The 18,629-nt window shown below is 49.7% G+C and overlaps 1 protein-coding gene across 17 annotated transcripts in view; it reads right to left on the bottom strand.

The window, feature by feature from the left end:
* The window catches only part of CLASRP (CLK4 associating serine/arginine rich protein), a 900,118-nt gene that overhangs the window by 329,148 nt on the left and 552,341 nt on the right, over positions 1-18,629 (bottom strand). For all 17 annotated transcript variants that reach the window (XM_085625696.1, XM_085625697.1, XM_085625686.1 and 14 more), the window contains one exon: positions 3,226-3,265. In XM_085625696.1, the coding sequence (XP_085481822.1) occupies positions 3,226-3,265 (40 nt within the window). The remainder of the gene's footprint in view (positions 1-3,225; positions 3,266-18,629) is intronic.

Here is an 18,629-nt window from a genome sequence, read left to right as displayed (position 1 = left end):
GATACTTCGAAGACTCTTCCAGGACAACAACGTGCAAACATCCGGACCCAACACTAGGCGGCGATCTATGCACAGATATGAATTCAGCAGCCCACATGCCTCGAACACATTGTATATTAATGATGTTGTTGCCCGCATGCTTTCTGCAAAGGTGGATGCTCCCTCTTTAGCCGGCACTAAAATGTCTATTTTAATGTTTGCAGATGATACGCTAATTTTATCTAAGACCCCAAGCAGCCTGCAGTGTGCTTTGGCTATCTTTGATCATTTTTGTGGAGAGTATGGTTTAGAGGTTAATACGGCTAAAACTAAACTTATGACTTTTAACCCCCACCGTAGCTTTAAATCGAAAATCACCATGAATGGCCTTCCGCTAGAGGTAGTGAAGACTTTTACTTATCTAGGACTACACATATCTAGTGATAATAGATGGCGTCAGCATATAGATATTGCTACACTTAGACATAGGCAATTGTCCGGTGCCATTAGTTCAGAGCACAGAAAATCTTTGACCAAACCAGTAAAACCTGCACTTCAGGTTTACGAAGCGAAGGCCCTAGGATCTGCACTTTACGGGGCCGAGCTGTGGGGCTTCGAGAAGGTGGCTGCACTCCAATACTCGGAAAACAAATTTCTTCGGGCAATAACTGGTGTCCCTAAAAGCACCCCGTTGTTACCCCTTAAATATGATCTGGGTAGAAGAGCAGTTACAGATCTGGTCAGACTCCATCCGATTTTATATTGGCGAAGGCTATGGACGACACCAGTGCTCTTCCATTATGCTGAGGGGTTCCTAGACATTCTCAAATAAGATGTGTTCCATAAAATTGGGTGGCTTAAATCACTTAAGACAACTCTGACCGAGCTTGGTATGTGCTTGCTTTGGGAAGATCCTGTGGGAGCAACTTTCCCATGCAAAAGTACTCTGAAAGAAATATACTGGGAGATGGTAGCCTCTCGGTATTGGAGTAGTTCTAGTGTTGAGTCTATGGCTGGAGGATTTTTAGAAGCTAAGCTGTATCCTTGCCTGGAACCCTACTGGGACATCATAACTAGACCTGGTGAAAGAAAGCTCTTTTTTCAGCTAAGAGCAGGTGCACTTCCCCTCAGACATTTGGTAGCTAAATGGGAAGGTGGATCCTGTGATAGCTGCCCTGTGTGTGGCATCACTAAAGAAACATTTGGTCACTTTTTATTTGTTTGTAAAGCCTATTTGGTCCCCAGACGCATTTGGTTATCTCCGATGTGCAAAAATCTGGGGACTACTAGTAGTATTGCTGCCCTGCGTATTATACGCACTAGTTCTTTGACGTGGATTTCAATAGCTACTGCAAAATATCTTGAATGGGCGTGGTCGATCAGACAGAGACTGCTAGTCTCTTGACTATTCTCTGTTATGATATTGTGCCTAAACCTCAAACCTGTACTTTCCTATTTTAACCAACTATTTTTAACCAAGATAATTTTAAACTTTTTACCATTTTTAATTGTCTAACTGATATAGTATGTTAGTCTTAAATGAGAATCGTTAACCAAGTTAGAAATTCTAATAAGTATGTCTTGTATTCTGATATCACATAGCTGTTAAATTTAATTCTATTTTAAACTTGTAGGAATTTTATCTTTTCTTTTTTGTTATATGTATTCTGCTTTTATGATGAAATTTCGAATAAAGCATACTTTGACTTGAACTTGAATGCCAAAAGAAGCGGATCCAGTTGCATTAACAAATCTTGATTTTTTCACCACAACCGGGTATCAATGTGGCAGCATCTTTGCAATTTTCCTCCTACCTTCCCAGTGTATTTTACTCATCACCCCTGTGCTTCTTTGGCTTGAAGCAACTGACCGCCAGGGACTAAGCTAAGGCTCTGTCCTTGGCTCCTTCCTGTTCATTATACACATTATATCTCCGCTGGTTTAAATCCAGACCCCCAAATAATGGCCCCGTTCCTTGAAGGCGCACTTCAAACATATACTTTAGGTGGTGTCTCTTCTAGGAGACACTGGATAGCTGTGCACAGCTAAGTTTTAACCTCAGTAAGACCTTTTCTAAGGCTCATTATCCAATGCAAGCAAAAACCATTCTACTGATTCCGTCTAAAATATGACTTCCCTCTCCCTTCCTTTGTGGGTTCTTTTTTACATTATCTTGCATGCCACCTTCACCAGTCATATTTTATAATTGTGCGTATATAGTTAGGGCTTATTGAAGTTTATTACGTGAGTACAAACTTATTAGAGTTTCACAATTATTGGCCTATGTGTAGGTTGTGGAGTTTTTTTCTTTTCCTTCAGCTACACAATCATAGCTTTCTCTTGGTTGAGATAGTTGGAGCTGAAAACTTGGAAGCATTTTGTATGCCAGTGCACTTTTTGTTTAGCAGTACTTAAATGATGCCCTGTTAGTAACTTACAAGCCTTTGGAATGTGTACACATACCTTAAGATTTTTCTCGTGAGAACTAACTCAAATAAAGTTCATGTAAACAAAGTTCTTTTTTGGGCTGAATCTTCTATCGTGCAGAACCACAGGCACTCTGCCGCCATTGTAGCACAGTTTGACACCCCTACTTTTATTTGTAAGTTCACTCTGCAGGAATGCTGCAGTGCCCAATGTATGGCGAAATGTCACATCAGTTTCATGTCAGTTTAAACATCTATCTTAAGTATTAAACCAACTACGTCTAAAATCTCATGCTAGATGGAATAACAAGAATAGAAAGTTTAACATTGTTCACACTAACCCAACCCACTCAACACCACCATCAGACAGCAGGCTGTCTAGATTTTCACATGCATCAATTGGCTTTGACTTGGAAGTAATTCAAGGTTTCAATACATTTTCCAAGTTCTGACCCATCGCCAAAGACCGAGACAAATAACACAGCAATTCTAGTACCTAGGTTGATATGCCATCAGGCAAGATTGGGCTAAATACAAGCAAACAAGGAACTCTAATTGGTCAAGATGTTGAGGCAATACAGGGTCGGTTAAACTGGACCTTTTGTTTCGAGTGTGTGCTATCCAAGTATTCCACCTGCCAGCATTTCTTGGAGAAAAAAAAAACATCACATGGATATGTTTTCATGCAAGAGGTCTGTCCTCAAAATCAGCTGGGTGTTAAAGCATGTTTAAACTCATCATAGGCTGAAAGTCCGCAATCCAGTGTAACTGATTCTGTGAAGATGTGAATTAAATAGATGAGGTCTAAATTCTTACTGACTTTGGAAGCTCCAGTCTCCTTACAAGCAGCAGGTTCAGGCCTGTAGAAGGACAAGACAATGCATCACCGGCCTATACCAATTAAATTCAAAATGAAAACTTTAAGCTTATGATACATAGATAAATGTTAAATAAATCCATGTTACAATCTTCAAAACACAGTCTGGAAAGAAAATTAAACACTCTACAGAAAGCATGGGATTAAGTGTCCCAAATGTTTAGCTTCTGTTCAGCTTCTAGGGAAATCAAAACTAGACCCTGAATTCTAAACGGAACAAAGACAGACCGAGACCAGATGCATACATTTTTTTGTGCATGGCAAACTAACAGCAATACTGTCCAAACATTGACTGTTTAGTTACTGATTCATTCTGAAGCTCAGAAAAGTCAAAACTTACAAACGGATGAGGTTTCCAGAATTGGTTACGTTAAGATCACAATGAATATCACACGTGAAGAATGGTGATTTTTGGAAAAGCCTAAAGGGCATCCAAAATGGACTGCATGCAATTCCTATACTCAGACCAAATTAATGAAGGAGTTGAAAAGAAACGCCAAGAAATGCAATTTACTTCTCATCATACTTGTTGCTAGGGATGACCGTTTCATTTGTAAGAACATTTCTTAGCGTAAACACTTTTCCTTTGTCCTCCTTAGCCCTATATCTGCTATGTAAGTTCAGTCTGGGTGACAAAGGTTAATAAGCATACATTGGTTGTGGAATTTATATCGGGTTATAGGGTTTCCATCTCTAGAAATTAATTGAAAAAATTTGACAGAGATCACAGGTTCAATGAAAATAGTCACACTTCAAGGATAAGCTTTGCCACATAAACACCCCTAGCTTGAAGAAAATCCCTTGTAATACACAACTACAGCAAAACACTCTGCAGGCAATTTGTTCTTAATCTACTAGTACATCCTGTTTTTGATAGAGACTTCTAGCTGCAGTGTCCTCACTGTTTTCAATATTCCCCTAGCTTTGCTGGTGGTGCCCCTTGAGTGCCAACCTGAACTTTGGGGAACCTTGGGTCTAACCCCCAAAACTCCATTTCTAAAACGATTTACTTACCTGTAAACTTGATACTTCGTTTCCCTCCATAGGACTGTATGGTGGGTTTCCTCTGAAAAGTCTGATGAGTAGTATCACTTACCTGATGCCAAGTATACCTTGGTTCTAGAAATAAAATAACAATATAACAACTTTCTATACAAACAACTGGTCTGGATTCTGATTTGAGTGTGTGACATAATTTCTTGCCTGAGTGTGTACAGCAAATGCTTAACACTACCTCCTGATAAGCCTGACTGCTCAACCACACTACCACAAAACAGAGTAAGTTATTATCTACTTTAGCCTCTGCTATACCTCTGGGGATCCACTTGACTCTGTGCACACTATACCTTACTTTGGTATAGTATATACAAAGCCATCTTCCTACATGGTGGGTCTCAAGTAATGATCAAACGAGGAAATCTTGGTCACCAAGCATGCAAAACAGCCATCATTTCTCAACAAGGTTTGTGGAAGGTGTGAAGGGAAGCCTATGTCGCAGCATAACAGATTAAGTCACAGGAACACCCCTGGTTAGCACAGATGGTTAGATTTTGCCCTAGTGGAATTGGCCTGAATCCCACTGTGGTGGTTTCCATCTTGGCAATGTCATAGCCCATCTTCATGGACAGACTTATATCTTGGGATAAAATACTTTTGCTCTTGCTGCTTATATACCCCACACACAGCTGGTTACAGACTGGATCTCCTTGATGCAGTCAATATAAAAACCCTCATGGGGTTCAGCCAGTTTAGGCCCCACTTCGCCTTGGTGGGATGCGGAGGAGGGTAAAAGATGGGAAGGGTAATGGGTTTCCCCAGGTGGAAAGTGGTCACCACCTTGGAAAAGAAAGCAGCTTAAGACGAAGGAGCAACTTGTTTAGGAGGAAGCATGTGTCATCCTCAACTGACAACTGTGGAGAGGCTCAAAAGGAGAACCCATCAAATAAAATCAACACCAGATTCAAATCCCATTGGGGTATGACAAATGAGGTGGGTGAAAACATTTGTCTGACCCTTCAAAATCTCATGATCAGGGATGTGAGCAGGCATGGTTTGTGTGGAAGGCAGAGAAATGCTGACAAGAATGTAATGTATTCCTTGTCTGTGCCCAATGCACAACACTGTCAGTGATAGTGCCAAGTGAAGTACCTAAAACAGGAGAGCCATCAAAAGATCCACATCATTCTTTACTTATAGCCAACAAATCCATTCCATCTTACAAAGACAGTCTTGGTGAAGGGATGACCAGCTCAAAGGATCACATGAACCACATTCAGTGGTGGATGGAGGGAGCACAGGTGCCTCTTCTCAATCAAAGATCAGAACAAATGTACTTACTGGTCGTGTGCGTATCCTACAATGGTTGGAAGCACAAAGTGTTTGTTTAAATACCCCTCACACAACAATAGGGCCCTTGGTGTCATGCTTCATCATAGGGGTCTTCCCGCTCCGGGACGGGGCGTGCTACTACCCACAACTACGCGGGAGCACTGACGTTCAATACTATGTGTTGTGTAGAAAGGTGAGAGTGGAAGAGTCAAGGGAGAGTGAAAAAAGTGTATTTAAAAAGTACCCGACTCCTGTGGAAAAATAATTTTAATATTCCTGAGGAGCTGGTACTATTAAAAGGGTTATTCGGACGTGTCCTGCTTTAATGAGCGATCTCTCCTGTGTTAGTCAACATGTTTCGAAGTTCACCGGTTGCAGGAAAATTCAGGATTCAGGAAAATAAAAAAACTGGTTTAAGAAAATAAATGAAACAAGCGCTCGACTGTTGATTGCGCTCCTGAGAGATACAAATGTACAATATAGGTGCTTGCGGCACCGTAATCTATTTGTGGCGAGGGCCTCAATTCCAGTGATGTTACGTGGATATTATGGCAACGTGTGTCTGACTGGCACTGGGCTATCAAAGATGTCAAAGGACCAAAATATAGTGTTCCCAAAATGGATGTACAAAGTTCATGTTATGGTTGGGGTGACACCCATTACGATACGAGGGTCAAAGTCAGTAATCATAAAAATCGATACATCCTGTCCCCCGAAACTCGGTCATTAGATACATGTTCTCCCTTGAGATATTAGTGAGTAGGACCATATACGGATGATAGGTTCAAACTCATAATAGATGATCACATGGCGGGGGGCGCTAGCGAGCCCGGAGCAAGATGGCTGCGCCGTAGTGCAGCTCCGCTGGTCGAGCTATCTATCCGCATAATATCCGTGCATGCTGGCGCCGATGGGGACTGCTGACGGTGGCTACCTGGCACTCCTGACTTGCGGACCCTGTTGGTGAATGATTTGCTAACCTTTACTGCTCCTCTCGCCTGGAGTCGACACGCGTGCTGGCGACCCGTGCTGTGCAGAAAATGGCGGCCGCGCGGAGACCCGGCTGCTGACCCCGCCTGCGGAGCCTCTTGTGTCGGCTGCTGGTGGACGGTATGCGACGGCTCTGCGCTGCGGTGACTGCTTGGCGGCTTTCTGGGCTGTACCTGCTGTGGCCTGCATGGGGTGATCGGTGGCCCTGCCGGTGGCGCTCCTGCGGCCGGGCGTGCTGGCCAGCACCTGCTGCTGGGGGCGGACCCTTGCCCGGAGCTCCGGCGTCTGGTGCTGCGGGGGGAGCTGCGGCCTAGTGTGGTGATTGGCCCCATCCGTCCCGACGACGCCCTGTGAGGAACGCAGCGCAGGCTGTGGAGGCTCTGGCAGCTTTGCGGCGCGGCTCCGGGCTCGGGGCCTGCCTCCGACGCGCCCTGGACAGACCTGTGGAGCCTACGGAGGATCTGGACGTGGCGGCCTGGCCTGGAGCGCTGGTGAGTGGGCGCTAGCTGCGGCGTCGGGGGTTCGCTGACCCCGTGCTGAGGAGACTGGCGGTGCGGCCCAGGGAGGCCTCTTTAGACATTATTGCGGCCAGCTAGGGTGATTCTAACATATTTGGACGGCGGGGGACCCGTGCTGTGACTGGCTTGAGGGGCCTGCCCTTACTGCGCTGGTTGATCGTTGGCTACCCTTAGGTGGGCTCATGTTGGCGCATTTTGGCTGAACGTGTGTGCGCCTGTATCGTGTTTCTGTGTGGCCTGCCCTCATTTAGATTGCTGCTCTGCATCTGTGGGACTTGCGTGGACTGCAGTGTGCCGACGGGTGGTGGACTAGGGTTGGCCCTTCCCCTGCTTGGAAAGTGACACTGTCAGCATGGGCCGCACAGACAAGCAGCAGAGCAAACCCCAGTTTGAGACCAAAGCGCCTACTAAGGCTCCTGCAGCTACTGCCCCTAATCCGGAGCTGGGGCCGGAGCAGGGTCCGCCCACGCGGCTGGAGCAAATGATGCTCACTATGCAGCAGAGTCTGCAAACTATAGATGCCAAAATCGATGGTCTAAATCTCCGTATGGACAGTATGGCTTCTCGCCTTGACAAGCAGGGCGCACAGATTGTCGAAGCGGAAACCCGCATTTCCGAGGCAGAAGACCGCATGGAAGTGAGGAGTACGTCCTGCGCTGCTATGGAGAAAGTGCTGGAGGTTATAAAGGCCAGAAGTGAGGATTTTGAAGCCCGCTCTCGGAGAAACAACCTGCGCATAACGGGGGTGGCTGAAACTACCAACACTGGTCCCATGGAGCTATATGTGGAAACACTGCTCACGGCATTGCTGGGTGCGGAACACTTTTCCAAGGTCTTTGTTGTGGAGCGCGCTCATCGATCCCTGGCTCCTAAGCCCGTTCCGGGTGCTCTGCCCCAGCCGTTCATCGCCAGGCTCCTCAATTATAGAGACAGAGATGTGGCTCTCCGTCTGGCCCGGGAGAAAGGGAAGCTGGAATATCAGGGAATGAAAATAGAACTATTCCCAGACTTCACCGTGGCGGTGCAGCAGGTTCGTCGTGAATTTCAGGCGGTGAAGAAGAAGCTGCAATCCCTGAAAATTCAATACGCCATGCTATATCCTGCCCGGCTGCGGATCCAACACGAGGGGAAGGCGCACGTCTTTACAACACCGAAAGAGGCGATGGCCTATGCTCGGCGATTGTAGCGGCAGGAATCGTCTGGCAATAACAGTAGACATTTGGACTCAGAGGACTGACCATGCCGCTGCCCACTGCCATTCCACTGTCTCATAGTGCCTTATTGACTGTGGTAATTGATCTGTGACTGCCACTGACTCTGGGTGGCCTGGGGCGGTGTGGGGGCTGTGGCTGCTCATGTTGGTGGGACCAGGTGGCTGTTGCCGGGTGCTGTACACTTCTCCTATTTTTTCTGGTCAAGTTCCTGTGATGGCTGCCACTTTCCTTTCAGCTCGACCCACCCTGCATTTGCGGGGGGCCTGGAGCCGCTGGTGACCCCTGCTATGGGAACTTCCCACACAGTTTGGGGTGTTTGTAGATGCCAGGTTGGCGTCCAAGTTGAGGCACTGATGTTCCTTGTTCTCTGGTTCTTGTGTGTTGGGAAATTACAGTTGCCCTCTGTTCGTCTGGTTCATGCTAGGGTGAATGTGTGGCAGCAATTGCTAGCCGCAGTGGGGGGATGGGGTGGTTGGGGATTTATGCTTCAATATGTTGCTGTGACGCAGATTGATAGGCTACATAATGTATGGTGCTGCAGCCGCGGCTGCTTCTTAGCTAATTGTTTATATATCACTATGTTCTGCTGTGATGACAAATAATGGGTCAACCCTAAAATGGCTGAGCTGGAATGTCCGGGGGCTTAACAACGCTAGGAAGGTGAGGCAAGTCCTCGCCTATTTGGACAGGCATAATGTGCAGATTGCATTACTGCAGGAGACGCATCTCACGCAGCACACTGCCCAGAAGGTGGCATCTGGTTGGGCCGGGGTGCGTCTGGCTGCATCCTACTCCTCATATGCTCGGGGGGTTATGATCCTGGTCAAGAAACATGTTCCCTTTGTACCCCACAAGGTTGATGCTGATACTGACGGCAGGTACATTATAGCACAGGGCACGCTTTATAATAAGCCGTTAACTATTGTTAATATTTATGGACCCAATACAGATGATCCGGGGTTCTTTGACGCTCTTTGGAGTAAGCTTGCCAATACCCAATGTGCGCCTGTTATATGTGGGGGGGATTTTAATGCGGTGTTGGACCCGGCGCTGGACCGCAAAACCACGGTAGTCTGCCCTTCCCGGAGAGCCCAGGGTGCAATACAGGAGGGGATGCGGTCCTTGGGACTGATAGACATTTGGCGTAGACGGTATCCTCAGGCTATGGAGGGCACATGTCACTCATACGCCCGGCAGACCTGGTCCCGGATAGATTACTGGCTGGTAGCGCCTGATGTCTGCAATTGGGTGGTGCGGGTAGGACACTTGCCTAGAACACTATCTGATCACTCACCGTGGCACTGGACGTGGTGGTGCCGGCACGGGTCCCGCCTCCTTTCCAGTGGCGTATGCAGTCCGCTTCCTTACTAGACCCAGTGTTCAAAGAGGGGGTTCGTGAGGCCATAACGAATTACTTCGCAGTGAATACGGGCACGGTAACGACGATGGAGACATTGTGGGAAGCCTTTAAGGTGACCATTCGTGGGGAGTGCATTGGCCTTCAGGCTGGTGTCTTGAAGTCTCTCCGTCATCAGATGGTCGCTCTGGAGAGGGAACTGACGAATCTGGAGCACTCCTATAGTGTTCAACCTAGCCCAGCCATCCTAGCACAAATAAGGGAAAAAATCTTAGAGTATAATGATACTGCAGACCGTGAAATCAAACATCTCTCCCGGCGCAGCAGGGCGCGATATTACGGGGAGGGCGGACGGCCGGGGAGGTCACTCGCCTCTCGCATTCTGGATCCTCATCGTCGGGCGCATGTGGTCCAGGGAATCACGGTTGATGGGGAGACCCGGCATGATGCTGATGGTATCTTGCGAGCATTTGCGGACTACTACACTGACATGTACAGTCACCGGCCCACGGCGGGGCTGGATGAGTTAGATCAATATTTAGATGATGTTGCATTGGTGTGGCTGTCGCGTAGACAACAGGAGTTTCTGATGCACCGCTTGACACTTGGGGAGATTCAGGATGCTATTAAGGCGCTTCCTGGTGGTAAAGCGGCGGGCACTGATGGCCTGCCGGCTGAATTTTATAAAGAATATGCGGACCAATTAGCGCCGTGCTTGTTACAACTCTATGAGGAGGCGTATGAGACTCAGTGCTTGCAGCCGACACTTCGGGAGGCGCTGGTGGTCGCCCTTCTAAAGCCTGACAAGCCTCCTGATCAATGCGATTCGTACCGCCCATTGTCGCTACTCAACACGGACGTCAAAATATTGGCGAAGGTGCTGGCCACGAGGCTCCAACTTCTCCTCCCGGTTATGGTCCTCCCGGACCAGTCTGGGTTTGTCCCCGCTCGCTCCACATCCCACAATCTCCGCACCATTTTTGCGGTCATGTATGTGCTGACTCCTGCGCTCCCGGCGGTGGCGGTGCTACTTGACGCTGCCAAAGCGTTCGACTCTATAGCGTGGTCCTACATGATAGCAGTCCTGCTTCGTATGGGAGTGCCGTTTGCCTTTACGAACTGGATTAGGTTGCTGTATACTAGACCGGAGGCCAGGGTGCAAATTAATGGGCATGTCTCTGAGAAATTTGCGATCCACCGAGGTACGCGGCAGGGCTGCCCATTGTCACCCGTGCTGTTTGCCCTTGTGCTCGAACCTCTGGCCTGCATGGTGCGACAGCGCCACGCTGCGTCCGCATTGCGGTTTTTGCAGCGCCCCCTAGCAGTATCCATGTATGCGGATGACATGGTGCTGTATGTCCGTGAACCGGAACAGTATCTAGCACCGCTTATCCGCGAATATGTCCGATTTGAACGTATCTCTGGCTTGGGGATTAATTGGACGAAGTCCACAGTATTGCCTCTTACTGATAGCACCCGGCCTTTTGACATGGAATATCCCTTGGTGTGGGGACTGGAGGCTGTTAAATACTTGGGGGTGTGGCTGCATAGGGACTCCCAGACGGTCATTCAGGCCAACTTTGGAACGGCTGTTACCAAACTGGAAGAGCAAGTGACTCGGTGGATTAAACTACCGTTCTCCTTTGCAGATCGAATAGCCTTGATGAAGATGATAGTGCTACCGCGCCTCTTATATTATTTTTGCAATATCCCAGTCCGGCTTACTCGGTCCTTCTTTGACACTCTCCGCTCTCTCCTGATTACACTGGCGTGGGGGGGGAGGAAGTCCCGCCTTGGCTGGGGGACTCTCACCCTGCCTTATGCCCAGGGTGGATTTGCGGCGCCGGATTTTTATCTCTATTACCTCTGCGCACAGGCGCAGTATGCTTATTATTGGCAACATGACCCGGCTTTTATCCCACATGTGGCTGTGGAGGCGGGGGCGGTCCATCCTATACCCCTTAAAGAGATGCTTGTCAACACATACACGATATATGAGAAGGGGGAGTTTGACACGGTACAGGTTACCGCCGGTGCCTGGCGAGCATTGGGGCAACGCGCGGGCAGATTGCCGCTTTATGCCCCGGGAATGCCGTTACTCTATCATTCTGATCTATCGGTGACACAGGAGACGGGCACGCTGCGGACGCTGGCGGCGATGGGGCTTAATGTCATGGCGGACGTGTTCACGGGAGGGCGGTTTATAACCCTAGCAGACCTGGAGGCCCGGGGGGAGGTGTCAACCATGCAGCGCTTCGTCTATGCGAGATTGCGTTCCGCTATGCGGGCATGTATTCCACACTTCCCGCTCGAGCCGCCGGCACTTGGGGCGCTGCAGTTGATTTATACGACCGTCTCTAGAGCACGGCTGGTGACCAGGCTCTATAAAGAATCGCAGAGGGAGGGGGTCTCCGTGGGATTCAAGGCCCTGGACAATTGGAACAAGGTGCTGCCGGAGCCCCTCACGGAGGAGGAGTGGCTGGATAGCTGTAGTTTGACAGGCCGCCTGACACCGAATGGCAATCTAAGATTGGTGCATTTTAAGTACCTACATCAGATGTACTATACCCCAGCGCAGTTATGTCGGTTTGGGCTTCGCCAGTCCGAAGCTTGTAAGCGCTGTGGCGCGCCTGGGGCTGACTTTTATCACCTGGCTTGGGGCTGTCCGAAGATATTTGCATATTGGGATGAAGAAATTAGAGTGCTTGGGCAGATGATTGAGGGGCCGCTGGACTGCCATCCGCGGTTATGCCTCTTGGGAGTTGGGGCTGCGGTCCGCCCTTTTCACAAAAAATTTGTATCCATTGCCCTGCTAATGGCTAAACAACGTATTTCTATCTGTTGGGAGAGCCGGATGGCTCCCACGGTCACCCTGTGGCTGCAGGACTTGGCGTATTGCCGGGATCAGCTTACATGCTATGCGGAGGAGCTGCCTGCGACCTCCCAACCAAGAGATATCTGGGGCCCGCTCACAACGTATTTGCTCTCACACAATGATGATTGATGTATTGAACGATGTTGGCCCACAAACTTTTCTTTGTCTCTTTATTTCTCTTTTTATGTTTACCCTCACGGGCTGTGCCCTGTTGCCTGGCTTTGGAGCCCTGGGAATTCCTGAGAATATGATACGGCAGCCAAGTAAGATTACTGTACTACTGTTAATTGTGACTTTCCTTATACTGATGCCTTGAATCTGTCCAATGTCAACCTTGTGATATGCATGACTTACTGTGTTTTGTTTTCCTTTGAAAATGCTTAATAAATAAAATATAAAAAAAAAAATAGATGATCACATGGCCTCACTGGTCGCAGATATTGATTCCTGAATGATGGGTAGAGGGCTGTGTTAAATAGTCATCACTATTAATGGGTACAGTTTACAGATTCATGTGAATTGGCCCCAGGGTATTTAATCATTTAAACCAACAATACGGGTGCCCAGACGGAACACCCATCATTGTTCTTTCTCCAACAGGCCACTCTCGCCATGTAGTTGTTCAATGATAGTCCATTTTACATCTTCTACACTGTGCGCTGAGGTCAGATAGCGTGCGGCCTTCTTGGTGGGGCTCTTCTTGCATCGGACATTACTTTTATGTTCTCCTATGCGGATCTTGACCGGCCTTGATGTCATACTGATGTACTATAGGCAACATGGGCAAGTGATCATGTAAACAACGTTTTTACAATTGCAGTTGGTAAACCTTCTTTGCTCCCACGGTTTCATTTCTGAATTTAATGTGTCTACTCCTCTTAGTTAGGTGACGTACTGCAATTCCCACATGGATGGTGCCCCTGGACTGGTGGGAGGAGAGTATTCATGTTGTTCGTAGATTGACCCATGCGTGGTCTGGTGTGAACAAGCTTATCTCTCAGATTTCGTCCCCTCTTATGCGCAAACATTGGTTTTGGTAGGTTGAGACTCCCACAGTTCAGGATTCTCCAGCGTTTGTTCACTATTTTGGATATCTGATTTAAATGAGGGTGAATGTGGTCTGTATACAAACATCCAGCAACAGAAAGGAATACATGTCATCATGAATCACCTCAATAACCACCCAGCACCACACAGGGTCCCCACTGAATTCATTATAACACTGCTAGAAATCGCTCTTACCAAGAACTACTTCTTGTTTCAGGATAATTACTATAGACAGTGCAAAGGCACCTCTATGGGAGCCATTTTTGCTCCAAACTTTGCCATCCTTTTTGTAGATTACATGGAAATCAATACCGTTATTAATTCCACTAATCCACATCTTGATAAAATCTGCCTGTGGCGTCGATACATCGATGACGTACTCATGATCTGGGCTGGTGATGAAAATGAACTCAAGACCTTATGTGACTGACTTAATAGTATCCAACCTGACCTTAAATTCACATACAACTATGACAATACACGAGTACACTACTTGGATGTAACTATTAAGAGTACAAATGGCGAACTCTATACAACCATTTTTAGAAAGCCCACTGAAAGAAACCCCTTGCTACAGTACAACAGCGCACATCCCAGGGCCCTTAGGGATGGTCTACCTTAAGGCTAATTCCTCCGCATTAGGCGGAATTGCAAATTTAAGGAAGATTTCTTCCAAGAGGCTGAAGTGCTCTGCAAAAACACTCACAGATAGAGGCTACTCAAGACGATTAGTGAGACGCGCTATGAAAAGGGCGTGGTACGCCAAACGGGAGTACCTTATCCAACCCAGAGAGAAAACACCTTTATGCAGAATCACCTGTGTCACCACATTCAATTCTGTGAGTAACAAACTAACGAAAATGGTAAAAAAGTACTGGTCAGGCCTCGATCCCCTAGAGTGTACCACAGGGACACCACTTTTTTCATTCAAACGTGGCCGTAAAATCAAGGACCACCTAGTGAGGATACACACACCTACTAGAAAGGACAACTCTATCCATACATATTTTAACTTGCCACCGATTGTGGGTCACTATAAATGCAATCACTGCATGGCATGCAACTCTACCTTTAACCCCTTCAGTGCCCGCCCCTTTCCCCGCCCTGTGCCGGCCGTTGCATTAGCGGGCGGGGTCTATGACGAGCTGGACTCGTCATGGGCACAGCGCCACCGCGGCCCATGACGAGTCCAGCTCGTCATGGGCACTGAAGGGGTTAACACCAAAGTATTTGAATATAGTAACTGCAAACATGTACTGAAAGCATTTAGTAATTGTGACTCCCAGAATGTTCATCTATTGCATTGAATGCCCATGTAAACTGCGCTATATTGGTCGAACTACCCAGAAGGTAAAGGCCCGTATTTCCCAACACAAAAGCAGGATCAGATGCAAAATCCTTACTGCACCTTTGGTGGAACATTACCTACAAAAAGGGCACTCTGAAAACGACATCAAATGGCAGGTGATTGACAGCCTACATATACCAACGTGAGAGGAGGCAACCAACAAACTATCCTCAACCGTTTGGAAGGCAAATGGATTTTCAATTGCAGGTCTATTGAAAATGGACTAAACTCCGTTGATGAATGGAATATCTGCTTTTAATATGTTGCTCCTACCGTACGAGTTACTTACCTTCGGTAACGATGTATCTGGTAGAGACGATTCTAGCCACAGATTCCTTCACGTAGAATTATCCCCAGGCGTGAGACTGGATCCGGAAACTTATGCCACAGCATCCCTGCGCGCCGGGGGCAGGGCGACATCACGAGACTCTGCCCAGGCATCGTACGTGACGTCAGCGAGGTCACATAAGACCAGCCTCAGCGCGCCTACGTCAGTTTTCTTCGGAGAACTTTTCCGCACCACAACGTGGAATGGCCAGATAAAAAACTGTGGGAGCATGGGAACAGTGTGCGAAGAGCAGAAAAGTTAGAAAGAAACGGTGACTAACAACACCACCAGGGCAGTGCCAACACTGCAGACCCCAAGGGCAGGGAAAGAAGAAAGAAGAAGAACAAGCAGAAACCTGCGCAGCCACCCTGCCCGCACATACAACCTCCCATCCCTGTGCCCCGAGGGGAAGAACAGGCATAAGTCATGGCACACGGAGGAAGCCCACCCCTCTCATCCTGAGCAAGGAAGGGGACCAGTCCAGAGACAGACAGGGACAGCAAACCACCAAGTCACCCCAACCTAGAGGGCAACCACCCACAAGGACAAGGGCAAGACATGGCCAGAGGACCCTCAAACCAGAGGATAGGAATGGAAGGGAAGGGAGGGAGGACAAGGATAGAAGCAAAACCCCCCCAAACCTGGAGTAGCCAGAGCAGCACAGCAGCAGCACAATGAAACCCCATCCTCCAAAGAATCAAGGGAGGAAGGAACCGCCCCCAGCCGGAGCCACCCATCAAGAACAAGGAAGGCACTCACAGGAGACACAGCCCCCCCGGGAGGCAAGTACCAAAGACCAACCCAAGGGTCCTCGCAGAATAGGGGAGGAAGGGCGGGCCGTGAAGGAATCTGCGGCTAGAATCGTCTCTACCAGATACATTGTTACCGAAGGTAAGTAACTCGTACATCTTATAGAGACTACTAGCCGCAGATTCCTACGCGTAGAATAGATACCCTAGCAATACCCCGGGGAAGGAGGGTCTGCGAAAGGACCCCACCAGCCAATGCAGAGCAGAGAGCCCCACAGGGGACCAGAGCTGTGGACTAGGTAGAACCTCGCCCATGCCAGGCCAATGGAACCCCCACAAGCAGAACCCCACTGACCCCAAGGGGACGTAGGAGGAAAAGAAGACTGAAGAGACTCGCTCACCCACAGCAGAGGAACCAAGGGCTGAGAGGTCGAAGCACCGCACTCTCCACAAGGCAGCACAGCTTCCGTCGAATGCCAAGACAGGAAGAAGAAGCCTAGAGAGCCCAAGGAAACTAGGGAGAAGAAGGTGAGCCCACTCCAGATGGAGAGCAGCCTGTCAGCCAGAACAATGCCGGCAGTCAAGGCCAGAAGCAAGCAGAACAGCTCGAGGCCCCAGGAAGACCAAGTAGGTAACCCCTAGTAAGGGATATCCCAGACCGCAGAACGGAAGCAGGGAGAGAAGGAGAGGCCCGGGCCACCACCACGAGTGGCCACGCACATGACCTCAGGGAGCTAAGCAACCTACGGAAACACCAAGGAGAACAGGCACCCGAAGGCGACCAGAACCCTCCAGCAGAGCATAAGCCATATGACAGCTACCATAGCCCCACATAGGGCACGTGAAGGCCCCAATATATGGGAACCCTCTTTGGAAGAACCTCCGCAGCAGAGGAAGAAACAAAAGAACCACGGGGAAAAAAACATCCCCGCAACAGGCTTGACCGAAGCCAAAGCAAGCAGAAGGCCCAATCACAGGGCCACGTCTGCGCAACAGCTCCTGCAGAACTCACACACAGCAACAAGAGGCCGTCCAGCAGCCATCAATGCCAAAGTCCCAAGGAAGGACGTAATCGGCCAGAAAAACATACTCTACAACCATAACCGCCGGAGTAGAGCTGGAGCCGCACTGACCCCGGAGTGGCGCTGGCCCGACCCCCGCCGAGGAAACCACCTGCGTGGGGGAACGGGATGTGCACAGGGAGGGGCCCGAAGCCCTCCGCCGGCCGCGGCCCAGAAGGAGGCGAAGGTCGCCCGGCAACCCGTGGCGGCGCCAGGGACGATACAACATCTGACTCGCCCTCCAACAAGGCAGCTGCCTGTGAGGACGTATGAGAGGGGCCCGGATAAGGACGAGGGGTCTGCCCTCGACCTAGAGCGGGACGAGGAGGGGCCACGGACCCCCGTGGATCCGCACAGTCCAGCTGCTGCCGGTGCCGTAGCGGCGTCACCTCGGCCTTGGACAAGACCACCCTGCCAAGGGACCGAGAGGGGCTCGGGGATGCGACCCGAGCCCCAGTGACCTCCCGTGACACCACAGGGACCCCCGCGGGGGTTTGCAGCGAGGCAGAGACGCCATGGCCTGAAGGAGGTGCCCCAGAGGAGCCGCAGCCCAACAGCACCACATCCTCCAAGGCTGGATCCAACCCAGTTCGTGCCGGAGCCACCAGCAGTGCCGCGGTGGGCCCTGCGCGAGGCGAGGGATCCACCCACGTCCCAGGAGGGGAAGGAGGAGGAGACGCCGGCGAGGCCTGCAAAGCCGCCACGTAAGTCACCATCTGGACTCTCGATGCCCCAACACTGGGAAACGGTGGATAGGACGATACGCGGGGCCGCATCACCCGTGGAGAGTCCACGCCCCCGGTCGGCCGAGAACCAGCCCCCAGGGACGAACTGCGACACTTACCCACCGGGGAGCGACGCTCACGTGACATCGGAGAAGGGAGAGGACGACGACCACGGCCGGACCTGAAGCCGTCCGCCGAAGCAAACCGAGGGGAGGACGTCGACCTGGAGAGACGCGCCGAGAGACGTTTCATGCGGCGCTCCCGCCGTGACTTCGGCTTCAACTTTTGGCACGCCGCACAATCTGAGGTGCCGTGATCCTCTCCCAAACACCACATGCAAATGAGGTGAGGGTCCGTCGTCGACATAAGACGCCCACAAAACGAGCAAGTTTTAAAGCCCAAAGGCATTCGCACACTGCTCCCACCAAAAAAGAATGGAAGAAAGGGGGGCCTGAAACAGGCCCGCAGCAAGGAGCGGATCCGCGTTGCACGCGGAAAAGGAAAAAACTTGACGTAGGCGCGCCGGGGCAGGCCTTATGTGACCTCGCTGACGTCACGTACGCGGACGACGCCTGGGCGGAGTCTTGTGATGTCGCCCAGCCCCCGACGCGCAGGGATTCTGTGGCAAAAGTATCCGGATCCAGTCTCACGCCTGGGGATAATTCTACGGCTAGTAGTTTCTATCAGATATGATGTTTACCACTAGACTGCCTTTTCACCTCCCACCGGCCCAGGACCATTGATTTATGCCACCAGGTATAGATCTCATCGCAGGTGCATACGTAACCCCTCTCTCTCCATCATCCC

The sequence above is a fragment of the Triturus cristatus genome, chromosome 9 (assembly GCF_964204655.1).
Source record: "Triturus cristatus chromosome 9, aTriCri1.1, whole genome shotgun sequence".
NCBI lineage: Eukaryota > Metazoa > Chordata > Amphibia > Caudata > Salamandridae > Triturus > Triturus cristatus.
Note: the sequence above shows the minus strand (reverse complement) of the source record. Positions and strands in the feature narration are given on the sequence as shown.